Source organism: Pongo pygmaeus, chromosome 7, assembly GCF_028885625.2.
Source record: "Pongo pygmaeus isolate AG05252 chromosome 7, NHGRI_mPonPyg2-v2.0_pri, whole genome shotgun sequence".
NCBI classification, from domain to species: Eukaryota; Metazoa; Chordata; class Mammalia; order Primates; family Hominidae; genus Pongo; species Pongo pygmaeus.
In genome coordinates, this window is record NC_072380.2 from 140,905,506 (window position 1) to 140,929,274 (window position 23,769).

Genomic DNA, 23,769 nt, shown 5'->3' on the forward strand with positions numbered 1-23,769 from the left:
GCTCACAAAGATGTTTCCCTGTTTATACATATGTTTGCAGCCTGTACACAAGTCCCAGGCTGCTTTAACCTGGGCCCTGCCCCAGTGTATTTGAGAAAATTTTATTACTGCGCTTGAGAGCTGGTCTTCAGCTGGATGTTGAACTGGGACCTCCCGAGGCCAATGCCTAGTGCCTTCTCCACCGCACAAATGGTTGCCAAGACTGCCCTTGGGATGTATCAGAAGTATATCAGTGGGTCTTGGTAAAATACAGAATCCTGGGCCCCACGCCAGGCCTGCTGACTCCAAGAGATTGACCTAGAATCTGGTTATTTCGCGAGTTGCTCTAGGGTGATTCTGATAGAAACGTCACAGGCGCTTCTGATCGTGATGGGTCCCTGGCAGCCCATGCTTGCCCCAGCAGTACCTTCTTTACTCTCTGGTTAATTCATTTTCCTTTCCCTCCCCAGAAAAATTCAATGCATTCTCTTCATGCACAACTGTGATCTCAGAGGAGTACAGAACACGGGGCCAGTTTCACATTTGGAGTTTTAGTTTAGTTTAGCTTCCCGCATCATTGAGAAAGACAGGGTATTCTCACCTCACCACTTCCAGGCTGAGCTGACGTCAAGTTTAGCTGTGAGACAACCAGACCACCCTGAGCTTCCGTCCCATTCAGAGTGAGCTGATTTACCCCAGGTCCAGTTTCTGGGTGATATGACCTCATTGCTTTGTAAGTTCCTTGAGGCCTTCCCACTAAGAAAATTACAACTGCTCTTTATTGAGCATCAATACTGTATACAAACGTTGCTTTTCTTATTACTTACCATGTAGAAAAGGTATTATTACCCTGAAGCTAAGGGATAATAGCTTACAAAAGGGCACAGAACAAGGATTCAAACCCTTATGACCTAACTGGAAAAACCCTTTTCTCTTTCTACTATACCGGCAAAGATATGTTAAGATTTGTTTTCATGGCCCTAGGTCCTAAATTCTTCCTAAATACACTTCTCTTTAATATATGTGAACAAAAACCTGCAGGGAAATTTTATCCAATTTCAAATGTACAGATTGTCTTTGGGGTTACAAACAAGCACCAGAAAGTCAGGAGCCACCCTGGCACTGGCTGAGGTGGGAGGTACAGAATGAGGTGTCCGTCCCTCCAAGGCGCGGCGACCTAGAATCCCACTGCTCACTGCCTGTCTCTGTTCAGCCTTTCAGTTCATAAACATGCTTTCCTCCCTGCATTTTGGCATCCATCATCGTTTAAATTCCAGGTTGTCATCCTTGTAGAATGAGGTTCGGATCTCGGCATTAAATCTCCCCCACAGTGTGTGCAGGGACTTGCCCTTTGCAGAACACTTCCCGAGCCTTGGCTTATCCTGACAGCTGTGAGAGGTTACCCTGTTTGTGAGTGAGGAAAAGAAAGGCTCACATGGTGGTATCATTGGCCTAGCTTTCAATCCAAACACTAGTCTCATCATGGATACCAGAAGGTCTTCTGTCAAATTGATCAAAAGCTGATTGTGTGGGGTGTAAGCCAACCCTGAGATCAAATTAGGGGAAGAGGCTGGACCCTTCATCAGGATCTGGGGCTCCTCTCTGCAAATACTGTAGAACATCAGCGCCACTGAATGAATGGACGTGGTTACCTGACCAGCTTTCCTACTCAATGTGGAGCTCTGTCTGTCTCATCTCTCTCGATTCTTCAGTTCCTAGCTTGTGATGGATCCTTCCTAAGGATGTATTGAGTAAATTAATGAATAGTGATTCGACCTAACCAATTAAATCACTGGGAGTTTTAAACTCTTGTCCAACATCAGTTTTATTTCACGTCTTATTATAAAGCAGTACATACCTCTTTCAGAAAAAGTGAAAAACCCTTATATCACTTAGATGTAACTAATTAAACAAACTGATGCATGCATGTGTGTGTGTGTGTGTGTGTGTATAGTTGTATGGTGGTATATACATTAGTTTGTAAATAGCTCTTTTACTAAATACATGATAAATATACTTTGACATCAACATGTGCACTTCTACTACATCACCATTTGATTGCTTGGACACCAGCCTTCAACGTTGTTCAGACCTAAGTGGCAAAACCCTTTGAATTTTTCTAAGTGTCTAGGGCAGACATTTAGGAAATGAATTCAACTTTGGCACTATTATAAACAGTGTTGGCATGAACATTCCTAAAGCTAAATCTTTGTGAATATGTTTCCCTACTTTATTAGGACATATTCCCATAAACTAGAATGGCTGAAACAAGGGCTGGTTAGGCTATTGAGGTTGCGGAGTTCCCTTTCAAAAAGTGGGGACCAGTGTCTCCCTCCACCCCCAGTGTGAGAGACGACCATGTCCTCGAGCCCTCCACAGCAGGGCTTCAGGGTGGATTTACCTTTCCAGCCTCATCTGTTTGGCACTCCGTATTGCACCAGACACATGGCTGTTCTCAGGCCATCATCCCTTCTTTAGAGGGTCTCCCTCACTGCTTACTGTGCAGTGAGTTCCCTTTCATTCCTCCTTCCAGCCCTTGCTTTGTGCAACACACATCTCAGATTAATTAAATCATGATTTGTATTGTTTGGAGGTGAGCCCAAGTGAGTCAGTTCCCTGTTGTGTCCTGGTGGCCAGCACATATTTTATCACGGATAGAAGCAATGGCTCACGTCAGAAAGACCTGGATTTACAATGACTCTGCTTCTTTTCTCGCCTGAGTCCTGGCTTTTTCATGTGAGGACCCCCTTTGTACAATTATGATAAGGTTTGAATGAGATATGGCAGGGAAAGGCTCTGTATGCAGCTCAACACAGGTGAATGCTCAGCCGTTGTTGCCCAGGCTCAATGGCTGGGCAGGGCAGTTGACTATGTGCTGGACACTGTTTACATGTCCACCAGGGGTGGTCAAACTATGCCTCATGGGCCAAATCTGTGCCCACCACTGTATTTGTACAATCCTAGTGTGAAGAATGGTTTTCATATTTTTTAGTGGTAGTGAAGGAAATCGAGAGAAGAAGAATATTTTGTGATACATGAAAATCACATGAAATGGAAATGGAAATTTCAATGTCCATAAATAACATTTTATTAAACATAGCAGACCCTTTTTCTTAACATATCTCCTATGACTGCATTATGCTACAATGGCAGAGATGACGAGGGGCAGTAAGGCCAGGTGGCCCCACAATGCCCAGGATATTGAGTATGTGGCACTTTATAGGAAGAGTTTGCTGACCCCCTGGGTTACAGGTGTAAGCTCATCCAGTCCCGCATAGTGTTGGCAGTTATCATACCATCCCCGTTTTACACATGGGGAAGTGAGGTGCAAAGAGGTTCAGAAACTACCTGAAGCCACATGCAGCATGGAAGTGGTAGAGTTGGTTTCTGGTTCCTAGAGCTGGGACTCTTCATCGTTCAGCCATAGGGTAAGTCATTGGTCTTTGCAGGTGAGGAATTGTGAGGCAGGAAAAAAGAAAGTCATGCACTAATGTATGGTAGAATAAGAATTTAGAGGCTGGGTGTGGTGGCTCACGCCTGTAATCCTAGCACTTTGGGAGGCCAAAGCGGGTGGATCACAAGGTCAGGAGATCGAGACCATCCTGGCTAACATGGTGAAACCCCGTCTCTACTAAAAATACAAAAAATTAGCCAGGTGTGGCAGCGTGTGCCTGTAGTCCCAGCTGCTGGGGAGGCTGAGGCCGGAGAATGGCGTGAACCCAGGAGGCGGAGCTTGCAGTGAGCGAGATCATGCCACTGCACTCCAGCCTGGGCAACAGAGCGAGACTCCATCAAAAAGAAAGAATTTAGAACCAGTTCGTTGCTCTCGAAGTTCTTGGTTTCGCTCTCATGATGAGCTCCTTCCACCACTCTAGTCTCCTAGGATCACCTGCTAAACGCAGGGCCAGACACACAGAGGCATTCAAGATATCCCTATAAATGCAGCCACTTGATAGCAATGTCAGGACTAAATGTGGTTATGTACTTCCTACTAAACATAAGCGTAATAAATGTTTGTGGAATAAACAAATGAATCTGATGAATAGTTCCTGGACTCTCAGAGTCTAAACTCTGGGAACAGGGCAGGGACTCCTAAGGAAAGCAGACAACTCCTCAACCTTCTCATGGGAGGGAAGGAGACCTTCTTTCCTGAACACCAATTATGCTTCCCAGGTGGCATGGGGTCCTTAGGCCACAATGCCAAACACTTTTGCAGTTAAACTTCCGATGAAGGAAAACTGGTCTGTCTTTTCTGCCCATTACAATTGTCTTTACTCTTTTTGATTCTGAATGTTCTTTTTTCTTTAAACAGCTTTGTTAAGATATAATTTACATACCATACAATTTACCAATTTTAGAATATTTTCCTCATCTCAAAAGAAAGTCTGTAACCTTTAGATATCACCTCCCAATCTCCCTTCTATCCCCAGTCCTAGGCAACCACTGTTTTTTTTTTTTTAGATGGAGTCTCCTCTGTCACCCAGGCTGGAGTGCAGTGGCGTGATCTCAGCTCACTGCAACCTCCACCTCCCAGGTTCAAGTGATTCTCCTGCCTCAGCCTCCCAAGTAGCTGGGAGTATAGGCGTGAGTCACCACACCCAGCTAATTTTTGTATTTTTAGTAGAGATGGTGTTTCGCCATGTTGGCCAGGCTGGTCTCAAACTCCTGACCTCAAGTGATCTGCCCCTTTCGGCCTCCAAAATGCTGGGATTACAGACATGAGCCACCGTGCCTGGCCATGGATTCGCCTATTGTAGGCGTTTCATGTAAATGGAACCACAGAATATATGACCTTTTGTGAGCAACTTCTTTCACTTAGCATAATGTTTTCAAGGTTCATCTAAGTTACAACATATACTTCATTCTTTCTTATGCCCAAAATATATTCCATTGTATGAATATATGCCCCATTTTATTTATTCATTCATTAGTTGATGGACACTGGGTTGTTTCTTTGGGGGTGGGGCTGTTACGATTAATTCTGCTCTGAAGGTTCATACAAGACTTTGTATGGTTGTATGTTTTCATTTGTCTTGGGCATGTATCTACCTAGGAGTGGAATTGCTGGGTCATATGGTAACTCTGTGTATAACCTTTTGAGCAACTGCTAAACTCTTTTCCAAAGTGTCTGCTCTGTTTTACATTTCCGCTAGAAGCTGCTCATTCTTGGGCTCATTATTCGTGTTTATCTTTAAACACAGAATGTGACTCCATTCATATGACGGTGCTAGAAGTCAGTACAGTGGTTATCTCTGGGACGACGGCAGAGGAAACTATGAAGGGCCCAGGAACATCTTCTGGGAGGAACATCTTGCTGGTTTGGTGCATTTGAATACTTGCATTTGTCAAAACTCATCAAACTGTTTATTTATGAATTGAGCATTTCACTGCATGTGACTTATGCCCGATTTAAAAAAAATGTACAGTGAAAAAACATAGAGAGGAAAAAGCAAAATATCTGTATTTTATTTATCACATGACCTGACTGGCTGCTTATCTTACCCACCTTCCCATGGACACAGGGCCAGTGCCTGGCAGGCAAGGCCACGTGCAAGGAAAGCTCTTAATTGATGTGATTAACTGCATCTCAATAGGGAGCCTCCTTAACAACAGGGGAGTGAAAAGGAGGCTATTTTTCACTCTCCCAACTGGTGGATGCCTGGAAGGGGTGATGGGGGCACTTGGAGGGCTGCTCCCTGCGGTGCAGGGGGAGACAGGACAGCTGCTTTTTCCTTTGGCATTAAGATAATTTTAAAAAATTATTTTCTCTCAATTGCTACAAAACCTACTCTTCATTTTCATCTATGAGGAGGAAGAAACCAACTTAATTTTTGTTTAGTGTGTTTCTAAAGGCCACATTATCTACCAGAACACAACATTTCCTAGGATACTCTTTAACCCTTCCTAAATGCATCTGTTCAGAGGAGCAGGCAACAACAGGAAACAAACAAATAAAAAAGAAGTGAAGGATTTCCTCTTTCCCCCTTAGAAGGTGGAAAGAAGTGTATGGATTGACATAAATTCACAGAAGGTGAGAACTGGGCAAGCAAACACATTATCCATGTTCTTAAAAAGGCAAAATTATATAAATTTTCATAAATTTCAAAAATAGTATCATGTCATTTGTAGGCTAGAAAAAATATGTATTTGCTAGTAAAAATATAGACGTATAAAAACACCATTACTTGGGGGAGGATGTGGTTATATGTGTATTTTTTTTCTTATTGCTAATCCGTGATTTATTTTTTTTCTAATAACCACTGGTTGCTTGTGAATTAAATTGTTGAGAAATTACTTGGGTTGTTATTTCTGATTTGAGAGATCAGTTTCCTCAGGCTCCCCCTTTTTAGAACAGGCTTCCTTCTCCCATCCCTCCTATGTTTAAAGCTAGGGAACTTTCAGGCAGCACTGCACGGGGCACTGAACGTGAACTTTGTGGTTAGCTGGGTCAGGGTTTGATCTTGCAGTATCTGGGGCAAGTCACAGATCTTTTCTGTGTCTTGGTTTCCTCACTGGAAGAAAGGGACAGATAATGCTCTCCCCAGTGGATTGATGTGAGACATACTAGGCAATCCCTAGCACAGTACTTGGCCTTTTGAATTAGTTTACCCTTTCTTTCCAACCTACGCCTTTATCCTGGTCTTTCCTGGCACCATGAAAACCAGCACTCAGCAGTACAGTTTGATGACTTCTTATTGCTAGGTTTCATCTGTAATTGTTGCAGATGCTTAAATACACACGCAGGCCGGGCACCGTGGCTCAAGCCTATAATCCCAGCACTTTGGGATTCTGAGGTGGGAGGATCACTTTAGGTCAGAAGTTCAAGATCATCTTGGCCAACATGTTAAAACCCCATCTCTACCAAAACTACAAAAATTAGCCAGGTGCGGTGGAGGATGCCTACAGTCCTAGCTACTCTGGAGGCTGAGACACAGGAATTGCTTGAACTCAGGAAGTGGAGATTGCAGTGAGCTGAGACTGCACCACTACACTCCAGCCTGGGCAACAGAGTGAGACTCTGTCTCAAAAAATAAATAAATAAATTTTGAGATTTATATGTGTGCCAGACACACACACACATGTACACATGCAACTTTTGTGTGTGTGTCTCAAGCCAGGCAGAGAAAGACAAATACTAGATGATCTCACTCGTATGTGAAATCTGAAAAAGTTGATCTCAAAGAAGTAGAAAGGAGCCTGGTGGTTATCAGAGTCTGGGGAGGGGGTTGGGGAGATATTGGCCAAAGGATATAAAATTTCAGTTAGATAGGAATAAGTACAAGAAGTCGATTTTGACTATAGTTAATAATGTGTTGTATTCATGAACCAGGCTAAGAGAGTGGATGTAAAGCGTTCTTACCACAAAAAGGATAACTACATGAGGTAATGCACATGTTAATTAGCTAGATTTAGTAATTCCATAATGTATCCACTGTGTCCTTCAAAACATCATGCTGTAAATAGTAAATACATACAATTTTATCTGTGAATTAAAAAAAAAAAAGATTAAAGAAAACCTCCATCCCCACAGATGAGTTAAGACTGCTCACTGATGGAACCAGTATGTATTACTAACCAAAGCTAGAACTCATTGCTGCAAGCATCTGGGTGACAGCGCTATTGATAGTCCTTCCTGCAGTACCCGTCCCTGGCAGAAACACCTTCAGTCTTCAGGCTGGGTGCCCAGTGATATGCTAGAAATATTAACTCCTCCTGCAAATCACCAGAGGGGATGCAGTCTCAGACTGAGTTTGAGTATTATTTTCCGGGTCTGGAGGAGGGACTCAGCAGAGAGCGATTCATGGTTTTGCAAAATGTGTTTACTCTGGTGGAACATGTGGGCTCACATGGGCAGAAGCACATTTGCACACATGCAAAACATAAGCCATGCACCGTCATCTTTTCACCCTTGTTTGGTCACCTTTGTAACCCTCCTTCCTCCTCCCTAATTGCCTCCCCCAGCCCATTTCCTCAGCCTCTTTTTATGGCAGTGGTTTTCAAACCTCAGTTTGCAAATGATCATCTGGGAAACGTGCTATAATGGAGATTCCTGGGTTCCCCCAACAGATTTTCTAATTCAGTGGGTCTAGGGTGGGGCCCTGCCTGCAAATGACATTTTTACCGAACATCTGAGATAGTCCCATTTGACCAGTTAAGTGCTATAAACAGAATGTCTGGGACTTATTGATATTTCAGAGACCCACAAGCAGCCTTGAGAACAAACATGTAAAATTCTTAGCTGAAAATTATGAAAACAAAACTGCAAAATAGAAATAGTTATACTGTATGTTTTATAGAACTTTATGTCAACTTGTCAAGTTCGCCTCAACTTTCACAGTTACATAGGAATTATTTTTTAATGAAGGATATGAGTGCAATTAATGTATTTGATACAATGTGTGTGAGGCCTACAAAAGCCTTATAAAAGCTGTAACCCCACGGACCCTGCTCTGAGAAATATGCCCCTAGATGATTTCTTGCTTGTAGCATTTTAGATCTGGAAGGCCCTTTAGAAATGTCCTTCTTCAATACCCAGATTTTACTATCAGAGAAACAGAGGCCTACAGGGGGAAGTACTTGCCCAAGTTTGCACAGCAAGTTCCTGAAGAGGCCAGACTAGAGTGAAGCATTTACAATTTACGTGCACATGCATGCGTGTGCAAGGGCTGGTTACATCCCTCTCAGAAGTCTCTTCTTTTTTGTTTTTATTTTTTTGAGACACAATTTCACTCTGTCTCCCAGGCTGGAGTACAGTGGTGCAATCTCAGCTCACTGCAATCTGTGCTTCCCGGGTTTAAGTGATTCTCATGCCTCAGCCTACAGAGTAGCTGGGATTACAGGCACATGCCATCACGCCTGGCTAATTTTTGTATCATTAATAGAGACAGGGTTTTGCCATGTTGGCCAGGCTGGTCTTGAACTCCTGACCGCAAGCGATCCACCCACCTCAATCTTCCAAAATGCTGGGGTTGCAGGTGTGAGCCACCACGCCCAGCCGGAAGTCTCTTCTTCATTTCTCTTTCACTCTGGCTGTTTTTTTTCCCTTTGGTCCCTGTGTTCTCAGGCCAGTCTGAAACCTGGCCCTGAACCCTGAGGGTAAGGAAGAAAGGTTAGTTGGGGGATCTCAGGGTTGAAATCAATAGGCATAGTATCCGTCAAGACCAGTCTTCAGCTTAAGTCCCTGTAGGGGGAAAGAGAGAGGAAATGCACCAAGGGGGGAAGAAGTGCTGAGTCATGTCACTTCAAGCAGACACATAAAAAACTGGCCAACTTCTTAGCAGCCCACTGAGTTCTGACAATGTGCTGGACATTGTGCACACTAAATTAAGCCGACGGAGTCCCTGCCCTGTGGAACCTTTCATTCATTCACCTACTCATTTCACAAATATTTGCTGAGCGTCCTACTGTGTGCCCCACACTGCCAACAAGGCAGATATGGAGCTTAGAACCTAGTCTGTGACACAGGCAACAACAGATGACAGATCAATAAACAAGGCATTTCAGTTAAGATATTTCAGATAGTGACAATTACTATGAAGAAAACAGAAGAAGATAATGAGAAGGAAAGTGGCTGGGTGCAGAGCATGCCATTTTAAAATAAGTTCTTGCTAGTTGAATGGATGAATAGTAAATTCCACGTGACCTGAAAGGGGATATACTTAGGCCATTTATTGTTTCTGATTCTGCCTTCCACAGGGTAAGACTGAACTTTCTTGCCCATTGTGAGCAATTCTGGCCAAGGAGTAGTGAGCAGAATTGACATGTCATTTCTGGCCTTCATGTTGGAATTCTAGTGAAAAACCCTTCAGAGGTCATTCTCTCTTCTGGCCTGCTGCTGATCAGTGCTATGTGTAGAGGCTGCCACGTTGGCCTGGTCTGGATGATGCTGAGATTGAGCGTGATCTCAGGTTGACCTGTGATGAACATGCAGCTGAAAAAAGAAATGAATCTTTGTTGCTTTAAGCCACTAAAATTTGGAAAGACATGTTAGTGCAGCATAACAGCATCACTTCTGACTAGTACTAATACAACCTGCAAGGCAAAATAAGTTTGAACTGTCACTCTGGATCCATTGGTAGGGGTTTTCTTGGCCCTGAATGGGAAACAACTTTGAGGTCCCAACTGGGCCTGGTAGGAAAGTGGGCTCTAATGAATTGGTGTTGACCAACACGCCTGTAGGTGGGAGGTGGCAGCTCTGGTACCACATGCCTGTCTTCCTGCTTTAACTTTCATAAGAGGTTCTTAACAGGATCTTTTTCTAGTCTCTCCTGAGCATCTGTCCTCACAAATGACTCTCATCAGCTGCTCTGCTTTATGTGGTTCTTCGCTCGTCTCTTTCCTAGTGCAGATTCTTCTCATTGGGTTTTAAGGTTCTTAAAATTCTGACCCTAACACACCCTCCCTCAGGGGACTTCTTGCTGGCCACTGAGCATGCAATACCCCTTCCCTGCTCTAGGCCTTGATCACTGAATGCTATCCTCTCACCCCACCCCCTGCAAACCTGCCTGTCCTGTGGGTATCCTTTAAATCTGGCTCTCAGAGGACTTTCCTTTGCAGCCACAGTGACCCTGCTCTCCTGAACCCAGACCACACAGTGCCCACACTCAATTAATCTTTGACAATCTTGTTTTATCTTATACTTCATTGCTGCATGGTTATCTAACAATCCTCATGTTGAACTCTCGACTCCCTAACTAGGTTATACACTCAAGGAATGGCCTGGGTTTTGCAATTTCTCACTGCAATGTCTTGGTGATAACAGGCACTTGAGAAATAAGTTTTTAAAGAGTTGATTGGATTGGTGGTGTGGGGCTAGAGATTAGAAGGGGAAAACTGACGTGGAGTTATCTAGTGGGCATTGTCCAGCCCATTCTGCCTGTCCCGTCTCCCAGGCCAGTCCTTCCTTCCAGGCTGGCACAGTCCCCGTGTGATGTCCCCTTCCTGAAATGGTTAGACTTCTAATCAAAAGGTCTATATTGGAGCAGCTCAGTAGAAGCCATTGCAGTGGGACACTCAGAAAAGGAACACACAGGATGTCTTGGCAGGATGAGACTAGGCAGCAATTCGACTTTAGGGGAAAGGGGAGGCTTCCCAGGGGAAAGGATGTTTAGGCTCTTCCCAGAAGAAGGTGTGGGGATTAACCCAACAGAGGGGCCAGAGGAATGCTCTGTGGAGATCCCAACCCAGGCCTGGGCTGGATAACTGGAGTTAGGGGCGAGCTGGAGCAACCTCTGACCAGCGACCACGGACGGGGCTGGAGGAGTGATGTGGGACCTCCCTGCTTGCAGGAAGGAGCTTGACCTCATCCTTAGCCCTGAGGGATGCCCTAGAGGGGTTTTAAGGATGGAAGAGACTGATCATACTGTCTTCGTGCCCTTATTTCATTTTCTGCCTTTCTTCTCCTGACTCTGCTCTTATTTTTCTATTCTTGGACTAACATACTTTGTGTTTTTTTTGGTTATCTTATTTGAAAATCAATATAACCACATCTATAAAAACAATTTTAAAGAATGCCCAAACCCCAGAGCCATCATCTCACCCAATTACAACTCTTGCCTTCACGTCTGCTTGGCCTCTTGCCCCCGTTCCTGCTGTGCCTGCATACATTTTGTAGAGATGTGTCCTCAGTGGACGTGAGATTTTTTTTTTCTCTTTTGCAGTTTTTTATACAAACATTTTCATTTGTTGTTCCTGTTTCCTTCTTTCCCAGAGGCTTTAGGCTCCCACTCTCCTCTCCCTGACTTTCTCTCTGTCCATCCACCACTCCACCCCTCAGGCCTGCCTATATGAAAGAGGTCTCTTTCTATGCAGAAAACCCACTTTAACAAGATGTGGGTGCTCTTACACAGACCTCATATGAGGAAAATAGCACATCAGTGAACTTGGAGTCCCTGGGAGTCATAGTGATGTTCACCAGAAAATCAGACAATGGTAATGTACCTCCCCCATCAGGTTGCCAAAAATTAGAATAGGTTTTGTGTTTTTTGTTGTTGTTTGTTTGAGATGGAGTCTTGCTCTGACACCAGGCTGGAGTGCTCACTGCAACCTCCGACTTCCTGGTTCAAGCGATTGTCCTGCCTCAGCCTCCTGAGAAGCTGGGATTACAGGCACATGCCACCACACTCAGCTAATTTTTGTATTTTTAGTAGAAACAGGGTTTCACCATGTTGGCCAGGATGGTCTTGATCTCCTGACCTCGTGATCCACCTGTCTCGGCCTCTCAAAGTGTTGGGATTACAGGCGTGAGCCACCGCACCCGGCCGGTTTTGGGGTTTATTTTAAGAACGTGTCAGAGCCTGGCATATGCCTCCATTGCCGGTGGCAGCATAATTTGCTCTTTTGGAGTAACAATTTGTCAAGAGGCATCAAAGCCTTACTTTGACCTTGTATCCCTATTTGGGAAGTTTATTTAGAAGAGAGTTTCCAGAAAACGAGAAAGCTGTGTGCCAAAAGGGGGTTCTTGCAGCCTATTGCACCTCAGGGCAAAATTAGAAACAAAGCGTACTCCAGGGTCCTTCTGTTTCATGGAATCTTTCCCAGACATCTGAAGGGTCATCATGGAGAAGAGGCAGCACCTTAAGGAGAGCAGTGACAATCTGTGATGTGACAATTACATAAGGCGTTGCGTCCTTCCTGAGATTACAGAAAACCTGTATAGAGAGAGGCTAGCTCTTCACTGGAAAAATGAAGGTTTTGCCTACTTGGAATAATAAGAGCATGACAGCTTCTTTTTTTCTCTTCTTTCATCTCATCTCTTCTCTTTTTTTATAGCTTGTCTTATTCAGTTAAACTTCAGTCATTACCATAGAAAAAAGTAAAAGGCAATATATATATTGAATGTGTAAGGCCCATATTCCACTAGGAATGATGTCACAAAAGGACAGCCTGACCCTCGCTGCTGTATCAAGCATGGGCACAGCGCACACTGCTGCATACAGGGGTCAGAGCAGGAGGTGCTCCTGGGTATCATGATCTTGCTTTTTGTCCCTCATGGTCATGTCTCATTTCAACTGCACCATAATCGTGCTGGGTGGGTGATGTAAATCCCCATTTTATAGAGGAGAGAGCTGAGTCCTTAGGGCTCCTGGCAGTTGCCATCCAGGAAGCCCCTGCTACCTTCCAAGCTTAGAATCTCCCCACACTATCTCCTTGGATGCTCACATAACAGCTCTGCAGAGCCACTGTTCAAACCTGCTCTTCATGATGGGGAAACTGAGGTGCTGTGATTTGCCAAAGAGCCGTAGCCAGTAAGGATCAAGGCAGCATTCACGCCTGGGTTCTCTGACTGTAAATCTGGATGTGTTTTTTTCTTTTGAATTTTATTATGAATGCCTTCTTTGTTCATTGTCATTATTGTCATCATTATTGATCTCTACCAGGTCCCCTACCCCCAGCCACTTGCCTCCTCTGTTGCAAGAGGAGATGAGGAGACAAGTGTGGAATTTTTATTCCCATTCCCTTCCCTCTTCCATAGGCAGCCACTCCAGTGTGCTTGCTGCAGGCCCTGCATGAGGGCCTGCATGAGGATCCTCCCTGTCTTGTTCTGATTGGGTATCTGTTTTTAATTTAGACAAATGGGATTCTGCTATAGATCTCAATCTGGTTTTTTTGCTTACTCAACACTCTTTTTCAGAGCCAGTCTTGGTGTTCTGTGTTCACCTGGTTCATCTGAGGGGCTGCATCTACCCTGCCCTTGCCATAGATCCTGCCCTGTTTGCTTCTCCTGTTGCTGCTAGTGGACATGAGGTAACCACAGCCTAGTTCTGTGATGAGCTCTTCACACCTGTACCCATATGGACTGTGGGAGAGTTTCTCCGATATGGACCGTGATGCGGGTGAGTCATAGTGCACACTCACACTTAATTTCACAAGTACTGCCAGATTGTGTTCCAGAATGACTGTACCAATTTACACTTCCACAGGCAGTGCTCAAGATTTCTGTTTCCGTCTGTCCTCGCCAGCACCTGGTATTGGCAGATGCATCAAAAAGGATGCATTTGACAGCTCAACCGCATCAGAGCACTTGATTAGCATCCCTGTGATGGTCCTTTCTGCTGCAGACATCACTTTGTCATAACAGCATTTTGAGCAGGAAGAAGCATCAGGCAGGAAAAAAGGGGCCTTTTTACTGTGACTCCCTATCTTCTGTTAGGGAAGAAAATTTTCCCCAGAAATCCCCAGTAGACTTCCCCTATGTCTCAATGGCCAAACTGGGCCAGATAAGCTCCCAGCCAGTCCCTGACAGAGATAACAAGATTGTCATGGCTGTTTCAAGCCAGGGCCAATTCTTCCCCCTGCCATGGACTTCTTTTGAGGACATTGCTATCTCCCTTATCCCTGAATAGAACTGGGAATATTTTAATAAAGAAGAAGAGAGCAGTGGCTGATCAGTAACTTGGCAGCCAACAGAGTCTTCTACATCAGAGTTCTGCATTTGCCAATTTTTTGCATGCATGCTGCCTCTTCTATACAAGGGATCTTCCCCCACATCTGTTTGATTTGCAGAGAATTTCAGAAGCAGCGAGTCACTCATACATGTCCATTGCTTTGGGGATTAGATCCATCCAGCTCATTTTGGAAACGGCAATTCTTTTTGCCAGGCAGACATGAGACCCATTTCCACACCAGCTGCTCCAGCTGAGATTCCCATGCAGGTTCTGCATGACAGAAATCAATAGAAAGATTCAAAGGGCAGAGCACCAAAGTTCCTGCCCTGCACCATAGTGTCAAAGCAGAATGCCTGCTGAGGACAGGTGGAGATGAATACCTGTCAGAGAGTATCACTTCTGCAAGCAGCAACTTCCCCTTCTTATCAGCCATGTGGATGCCATAGTAACCTTGTGTTTCTGGCTAGCTCAAGAAATTAATTTATAGGATGGGTGCAGCAGGTCCTGCCTGTAATCCCAGAACTTTTAGATACTGAGGCGGGACGATCACTTGAGGCCAGGAGATTAATACCACCCTAGGCAACTAAGGAGACCCCCATCTCTATAAAAATTAAAAAAAAAAAAAAAAAAAAAAAGCAGTTTTGGTGGCACATGCCTGTGGTCCCAGCTAATTAGGAGGCTGAGGTGGGAGGATCGCTTGAGCCCAGGAGGTCAAGGCTACAGTGAGCTATGATCATACCATTGCTCTCCAGCCTGAAAGACAGATTTGAGACTCTGTCTCTAAAATAAATAAATAAATAAATAAAAATAAAAGAAATGGAAACCTTATAGTTATAATTTGTTGAGCACTTATCTTTGCCAGGTGGCCTGGGAAGCATTTTATTTCTACGATCTCATAGATATCTCTTGGCAGCCCTCTGAGAGCATTGATATATTATTGCCACATCACAGGCTCTTATAGAATCCTGGTTCTGACGATTATCAGCCATGTGGCCTTAGGAAAGTCACTTCAGTTTTTTGTACCTTAGCTTTCTCATTTCTACATGAAGAATGATAATAGTATAGTGCACCTGCTCACAGAGTTAATAAACATAAAGTGCCTAGAATGGCACTTGATACTTATTAGCTACTATTGTTGCCATTTTTTAAAATGAAGAAATCGAGAGGTTCAGAGGGGTCAATTTACCAAAAGTTAGTTATAAGTAGCAGGGCCATGATTTGAATCCAAAAGCTTCTGGCTCCGAAGCTGGGCTTTTATCCAAGGGAATATCACCATTACTCCCCTCATCAGTAGAATCAATTTTCAGGTGAAGACTCGGTGACAAAGACCACAAAGACATAGTGTAATTCTTTTAACACATGACTGGATCATTTCTGGAAGGTGGCTAGGGACATGGATACTGGGCCATAGAGCAAGCATGCATGGGATGGAAAAGACACAGTGCTCAATTCCTAATTTGACCAGTCAACCTTGCAGAGCCTCCACCTCCTTATTTTTAAAATCAGGTTTTCATTATAGTTCCTCCCAGTAAGGATTTTAAAAGTGCCTTATAAGCTGACCATCTCTAGCGTTCCTTATTCCAAAATTAGGATTTTATATGTCACTTTATATTATGTGTCACATCTCAATTTCCACTTACACTGACAAAAAGTCTAAGAGTCATTTCCCCCCAACTCCATTTTAGTCACTGCGAGGCTCAGGAAACCAGAATTTCAGAATCTTCTGGAAGAGATGTTTCCTTTCTTAACCAAGCTGAATGGTTTGGAGGCAGGCACCGCTGGTGTTTTTAGAAGGTTGGTTAACCACAGTGCCTAGCGGTTTGGGGAAAAATAAATCAGGTAGCTTTCTGTCGCACGAGACATTCCCTTACCACATTTGTCCACTTGAGCACTTTTATTTTATTTTTATTTTTATTATTTTTATTGTTTTGACAGAGTCTCACTGTTGCCCAGGTTGGAGTACAGTGGTGCAATCTTGGCTCACTGTAACCTCCACCTCCTGGGTTCCAGCAATTCTCCTGCCTCAGCCTCCTAAGTAGCTGGGATTACAGTTGTGTGCCACCATGCCTAGCTAATTTTTGTATTTTTAGTAGGGATGGGGTTTCACCATGTTGGCCAGGCTGGTCTCCAACTCCTGACCTCAAGTAATCTGCCTGTCTCGGCCTCCCAAAGTGCTGGGTTACAGGCATGAACCACCGCACCCGGCCCACCTGAGCATTTTTAGATGTAGACCTGGTGATGGGTCTGAGGGGCCGCATGTTCAGTCTGAATGGGGATCGCAAGCTCAGTGATGTGGCTTTAAGCAAAAAGGATGGCTTCAAGGTCTAGATTTCCTTGGCAGGACATTTTAACTTAAACCTGCATAACTAGTAACTTGAAGATCTTTTAATTTTATTGTTTTTTAATTTAACTGACCCCTTTCTCCCTCCTTTTCTCCCTCCATCCCTTCATTCCTCCCTCCCTTCCTTTCGACACAGGTCACCCGATATAGAATCACATACCTGGGAGATGGTGCCAGCCAGTGAGGCTCAAATTTGAACCACACACAAATCTCCAGGGGTCCTTGTTAAATGCAGAGTTTTGACCAATTTTTCCGTGTGGGGCTGAGCATCTACTCTAGTAATGAGCTCCCAGCCAGTACTGATGCCGCTGGTCCACGCACCAACCCACTTCAACTTGTGAGGAAGGGTCTGGTACCCTCCCTAGCCCTCCTCATGCACCAACCCATTTCAACTCATGAGGAGGGGTCTGGTCCCCTCCCTAGTCCTCCTCACACAGGTGGTTGCAGATACTGTCTAGAATACCAGATTGATTGTGCACACATTTGATCTCCCTGACCATCCTGGGAGGTGTGAGAATAACAACAATTTTTCTTTCTTTTTTTTTTTTTTTTAAGATGAGAAAACTGCTAGTCAGAGATGCTAAAAATAACTCGGCACAGCTGATAAGTAGCAAAGATGAAAGTCCAAGTGCAGAGGCAGTTCCAAGTCTCTGTAGTCTTCTCCAAGAGCTGATGGATGAATGTGACCCTCCTGGGATGGAAGGTGTCCTTGTGCTAGTCATGAACAGGACAGAAAGCAAGTGCCATTTTCTCTTCTCTTCCCCTCTTTATCTCTGAGATCTTAACTTGTCTGCTTCTTTTCAGAAGACAGTGATGCACTGTATTCAGGTGATAGCCCCAGCAGTAACATTGATGCAGAGAAAATGGAATACTTTTTCCAAGAGACCAGAAGACACATGAAGCTAGAAAAAGGAGCCCAGAAAACTGCCACATTTTACCTATATAGAAAAGCATATCCCGGCCAGGCACAGTGGCTCACGCCTGTAATCCCAGCACTTTGGGAGGCCAAGGTGGGCGGATCACAAGGTCAGGAGTTCGAGACCAGCGTGGCCAATATGGTGATACCCTATCTCTACTAAAAATAAAAAAATAAAATAAAAAAATAATTAGTGTGGTGTGGTGGTGCATGCCTGTAATCCCAGCTACTCGGGACGCTGAGATAGGAGAATTGCTTGAACCCAGGAGGCTGAGGTTGCAGTGAGCCGACGTCGTGCCACAGCACTCCAGCCTGGGTGACAGAGTGAGATTGTCTCAAAAAAAAAAAAAAAAAAAAGGCATATCCCCCTCTTCCTTCCTGCTCATTTCTCCCGTAATACATAATGCTTTTTATGGTGATTTGGTCACTGCCGAGCTGTCTTCATTTAATGTGGTTTTGACAGAATAGTTGGTCGGGAAATTTTATTTTCAATTAAAATAACTTGCTGAACTGCCTCGGTTTTGAAAGGATTCCGTTAGGATGGCTAATTATATAGTAGTTGCTACAAGGAGATACTTGCACTCAATTTCAGCTCTTAGGTAATTCAAATCAAACGCTTGAGATTTTCCTCCCTGGAGCTGTGTGCAACCATCTTCCTCTCACACTGCAGGCTTCCCATGAGTTATTTTTAGAAACCCAAATTTAAGCAGCAATTTTGGCAGAGCCATTTCTAGTCTAGTGGAGTAAACCATATGTACTGATAAATGCAGCCAAAGAGTTAGTTTCTTTAAAAAGTAACAAAACCGTCTCTCTCCATTCATGGGGGTTAAATGTTTACAAACTGCAAACTATCCGTTGTACTATTATATTCATTTGTGAACTCTAGCTGAAGTGAGAGATCATGGATATTACTTCAAAATTACAAAAGATGTGTCCTTTTGCAAACTGTTGTCATAATACTCATTTTTTTCCAAGATGGCAGGCCTTGGCAGAATTTACTGGGGACTCTGTTTTGGCCTTTGGATTTCCTGTGAAACATGGAGATCCCTTTCTTTATTTTCATACTCTGCTCTGATTTCTTCATTCACCAGAGCACTTGTAATATATCTCATCATGCTTATAAGCAGGAAACCTCCTCCTTCTATGTTAGAACATATTCTTGTGGGCAGGGGCTGGATTTTTTTTACCTTCTTCATGCCTGGCACATAATAGATGCTCAAATAGTGAGTGAATAGATCGATGAATCATTAAAATTATATTTCTATTTTCTCCTTTTTAAAAAAAAAATCTTTTATTACGTAAATATTAAATGATTGCATTCATTTCGGAAAAATTAAAAACTTTCCACGTAAGGCCAAAGTCCTTTTAGCTCACCCATCCTCAATCCTTGTCTCCTCATTAGTTCTGTGTAGGTCACATTTGTTATCTTTTAGAGCACATTCCTGCAGACCATTCTAATTCATTTAAGTGTACACGCATGCACATACACACACTGAGTACACATTGTGTACGCCTCTGGTAGAGTATTTTGTGGTTTACCCCTTTTCACTCAGCAATATATTGAGGAGTGCTATCCATGGTAGCCACTCTATTCTTTTTAACTGCTACATTGTTTTGTTGCATCATGTGGATGTACCCACCTTTTATTTGGACCGAATACACAAATTCTTTATCTGCTTTCCCATTCATTATACTTCCAGATCGCTTCTCATGTGTAAGTTGACAAACCCAGCCAGGTTCACTGCTGTCTTTTGGTAGCTACAACACATTTTATCAAAATCAGCCACTTGCCTTAGAAATTATATCAAACCAGTAGACAGATTATGTAAAATTCAAAAGGTTGTCAGAGGGACCAGAGTTTCCTTTGTCCTCACAGTCTAGAGAAGTACCCTGTGCTCTAGGAACCCCACAGGGTTGGACAGTGAGTGATGCTGACCACCACTCCCTCTGTGTTGTGACACAGTGATCTGGTGTCTGCTCTGCCCACAGCCAGCTGGGTTTCCTTGAGCAGATCATTTCTTCTCCCGGGACGTTACTTCTCTTATCTGCACAGTGGACTCAGTGAGCAGCCTGAAGCTCTTAGACTGAATAACTGGGCCTATACACTGCCACCAGGATTGACATAAAGAACGTCCTGTTAGCTCACCCTTCACTACATGTTGGGGTGGGGAAAGGCAATTCCTGATAAAGCTCCAAGCTCCAGCCCAGAGCTCTGAGGTGAGACAATGTCTCAAAGAGCCCATGAGTGGCAAGGAATGTATTGTCTTTAGATTTTCCTCCTCTTTCCTACTATTTTGCCATCCAATTAAAATGAATATATATTTTTTCTTTTGCTTAGGTTTGTCTTTGTTCTAAGCAAGGCGGTATGATGATGGGAAAAAAGGTTGTGGACCCCTGAATTCTACTTCCAAATTTGTTTAATTCTAGCTGTGTGTTCTTAGGCAAGTCACTTACCTTCTCTGGGCTTCCGTCTATTGACATCACAATTCCAAATGAGCCAGGTATCCACTTAAATGACACTGAAAAGTTGAAAACCACACTCACTTATGAGTGATTCATTTGGCATTTGTGAGCCTTGTCACCTGCAAATAGGTCATCTCATGAATTGATGAGGCATCCTCAGACCACCAGAGCCCATGAAACCTTCTTGTTTCACAGGAGAATTTGCAGCTGTCCTGGCCCCTGGTGACACATGCTAAGCCCTTCAGGGGCTTCCAAGAGAGGCCCAGAGAAGGTGCTGAGCTGCCATGATTCACAGGTGAAGTTTTCTCACCTAGGCCCTGAGGCTTTGTGGTGGATCCACGGCAAAGGGTATTCCCCTGCTTTGAGGCTCAGGACCACAGAGGTCACAGGATCTGATTCAGATGCCAGCGGCTTTCCCTAGGGGGCCCAATCAGGCTTTCCATGTAGGGCAAGAGTTATGGCCCCCTGCTGGGTGTTTCATATGGGTCAGCAGACTCAATGCGGTTCTGAAGGTGAAAGGTCAGTGTAAATGGGTGTGAAGCCACATGGGAGGCATAGCCCAGCTAAGTGTCTGGGGTTTTGGTTCCCCTAGTCCCAGAACGTTGTTTTTTGCCCCTACTGTGAGTTTCTGTTCCTGAACACCCCTTAGTTAAGTGTTCCCTGGTTGAGCAGGTTTCTACCAAAGGAGACCAAAGCCTGTGGTGCTTTTCCGCTGCTGAGCTCGCTGGGGTAGGTGACTAACCCTCTCCTAGCATCTGCTTCCTAACCTGCTTGGGCTTCAAGGGGTGAAATGAGACTCTGCAATAGGTGCTCAATCCACATTTCTTTTATTTCCCTTTTCCTGTTTTATATGGAAAAAATAACTCATAATTTTATAAGCACTGAATCTATAACTGAGCTTCCAAAAACCCACCCTGGGCATTTTTTCACATTAACCAAGATAAACAAAAAGGCAGTATCAAGAATAGAGAAAATGTCATTAGGAAGGTGTACATGATAAATTAGTTTTCTAAGACAGGAATGGTGATCGTTTCCATTTATCAAGCCTCTCTGACTGCAAATTTTTCAGCAGCTGCCTTCCTCATTTTAATAAAATGCTTGCAGATCTGGTTTGCATTTTTGTAGATCTGGTTTGCATTTTTGTAGATAAATGCAGAACAAGTCACACTGACGCTCCCTGCATCTGATCATCTTCCCAGCCATCAATACCATTTTCATTCACAGCCTGGAAACTTTAAGAAATGAGTCAACCTGACCTATGATTCACAGATATTTGATCTGAAATGCTTGGTGGTGTGGGGTTGGTGGATGGGGTAGAAACAAAAATAAATTTCCTGACCCTAAAAGTCAATTCAAGTGAACTAGAATGGGCAGAGAGGGGTCGTGGGGATGGTTCCTGCCCTTCAGGAGCTGCACTTCCAAGTCTGACTTAGGGTGATCACACATCCAGGGTTGCTGGTGGAGCTTCAGTTTATGCCTGTGGTCCCAGCCTCTTAAACAGTTAGCGTGCCTGTCCACGATTAGAAGTGTCACAGGTTGGAAGATGTAGGGTTCTGAGGAGAGTAGAGTGGCAGTTCTTAAAGGCCAGAGATAACATTTAATCATGTGTATCTCCAGTGCCTAGCCTCTTGTAAAGAATTAATACATAAATGCTTGCTGGGTAGGCGAGTGAGTGAGTAAGTGGTTTCTTAACCTTCCCTCCTTGTTCTCTAAATTATTTCTCATTTTTCTTTGCATGTTTGAAGCACCTGGTGACTCTACTGGGTTCTCAATAAGTATATTTTGAATAAGCCAGAGGTTCAGTGATCAGTTTCTTACTTGCTCGTAAGCAACCCCATGCTATCTAGCTCTGAGACTTTGAGTGAGTTAGCCCAGATTAGTTAGAACTTAGTACTAAGAACAGTGACTTCCACGTAGTAAGTTCCTAAGAAATGGTAATGGAGGAGGTGGAGGTGGTACTATTGTTATTAGCCATCTGGCTTTACTACCAGTTTTTGTCTTTTTTTCCCCCTAATTGTAACAGGATTCGTAGACTATATATATATTTGAGACCTCATATATATTTTTAGAAGATAAGTCAAAAATATTATAAGAAATTGAAAAAATGAATAAAATAGTTATCCTAATCTTGTGCCCTTGGTAACATACTATCAATTATCATTATCAATGTGCTATACCCCATTTATGTCCGTTTATACAAGTGTTGACAGGGTCTCACTTTGTTGCCCAGGCTGCCGTGCAGTGGCGCAAACTTGGCTCACTGCAGCCTCGACATCCTGGGCTCAAGCAATTCCCCCACCTCAGCACCCCGCCGTGTAGCTGGGACTATAGGCACCAGCCACCACGCTTGGCTAGTTAGGGTTTTTTTGTTTTGTTTTGTTTTTGGAGTTTTTTCTTTTTTTCTTTTTTTTTTTTTTTTTACATAGTTGTTATCTTAAGGTGATTTCCAATTTTTTTTTTCCACTTACATTTTTCCACAAGCATTGTCCACGTTATTCCATAACCTTTTCAACTACCATTTTGAAATTTGCTTTTATCCATGTGGTTGTTTGTGATAAACTACAGGTTGCTGACTTTCTTCCCCTTCTGTAAATAAAGTTTTCTTCCTAGTATGTCCTGTATCTCAAGAGGATCTCATCAGTGGAATCATTAGATCAAAGGATATGACTGTTGCTCAGCTCTCTGTGTGTATGTAAATTAATAGGCTGTTTATTTGAGCAGTTGTAGGCTTACAAAAATATTGAGTCAAAAGTATAGAATTCCCATATATTCTCCTCTTCTCCCTCCATATCCCCTATTATTCTGGTACATTTGTTACAATTTATGAACCAATATTGATACATTAAGAGTTACTGGAGTCCATAGTTTACATTGGGCTTCACTCTTTGTGTTGTATAGTTTTGTGGGTTTTAACAAATGCATAGTGTTATGTACCTACCATTATAATATCATACAAAGTAGTTTCACTGCCCTAAAATTCCCCTGTGCTTCCCCTATCTCTCCTCATTACTCCCTATCTCCCCCTAACCCCTGGCAACCCACTAATCTCCATAGTTTTGTCTTTTTCAGAATCACACAGTTGGAATCACATAGGATGTAGTCTTTTCTTTTTTTCTTTCTTTTTTTTTTGAGATGGAGTCTCACTCTGTTGCCCAGGTTGGAGTGCAGTGGTGCGATCTCGGCTCACTGTAAGCTCTGCCTCCCGGGTTCAAGCAATTCTTCTGCCTCAGCCTCCCGAGTAGCTGGGACTACAGGTGCCGGCCAATGCGCCCGGCTAATTTTTTGTATTTTTAGTAGAGACAGGGTTTCACCATGGTAGCCAGGATGGTTTCAATCTCCTGACCTCGTAATCCGCCCGCCTCGGCCTCCCAAGGATGTAGCCTTTTAAGACTGATTCTTTCACTCAGTAATATGCATTTAAGGTCCCTCCATGTCTTTTCATAGCTTAACACCTCATTCATTTTTAGTGCTGAATAATATTTCTTTGTCTAGATTTACCACAGTTTATTTACCCTGTCACCTAATGAAAGGCATCTTGATTGCTTCCAGGTTTTTGGCAATTATGCATAAAGCTGCTATAAACATTTGTGTGTAGGTTTTCGTGTGGATGTAAGTTTTCAGCTTATTTGGGTAAATATCAAGGTGTTCTGTTGCTAGATCTTATGGTAAGAATATGTTTTGCT

The 23,769-nt window shown here is 43.5% G+C and overlaps 1 protein-coding gene across 9 annotated transcripts in view; it reads left to right on the forward strand.

Annotated features, from left to right (window-relative positions):
• LOC129041960 (uncharacterized) overlaps positions 1-23,769 on the forward strand; it is a 208,282-nt gene that overhangs the window by 163,887 nt on the left and 20,626 nt on the right. For 5 of the 9 annotated variants that reach the window (XR_010127292.1, XR_010127291.1, XR_010127290.1 and 2 more), the window contains 2 exons: positions 5,181-5,301; positions 13,613-13,814. Coding sequence is in view for 1 of the 9 variants with exons in the window: in XM_063669067.1 (XP_063525137.1) it covers positions 13,748-13,814; positions 17,512-17,717 (273 nt within the window). In the remaining 8 variants the exon portion in view is untranslated. Of the gene's footprint in view, positions 1-5,180; positions 5,302-13,612; positions 13,815-17,511; positions 23,765-23,769 lie in introns of those variants that run through there. The other 4 variants (XR_010127289.1, XR_010127296.1, XR_010127294.1 and 1 more) reach the window with 3 other exon arrangements.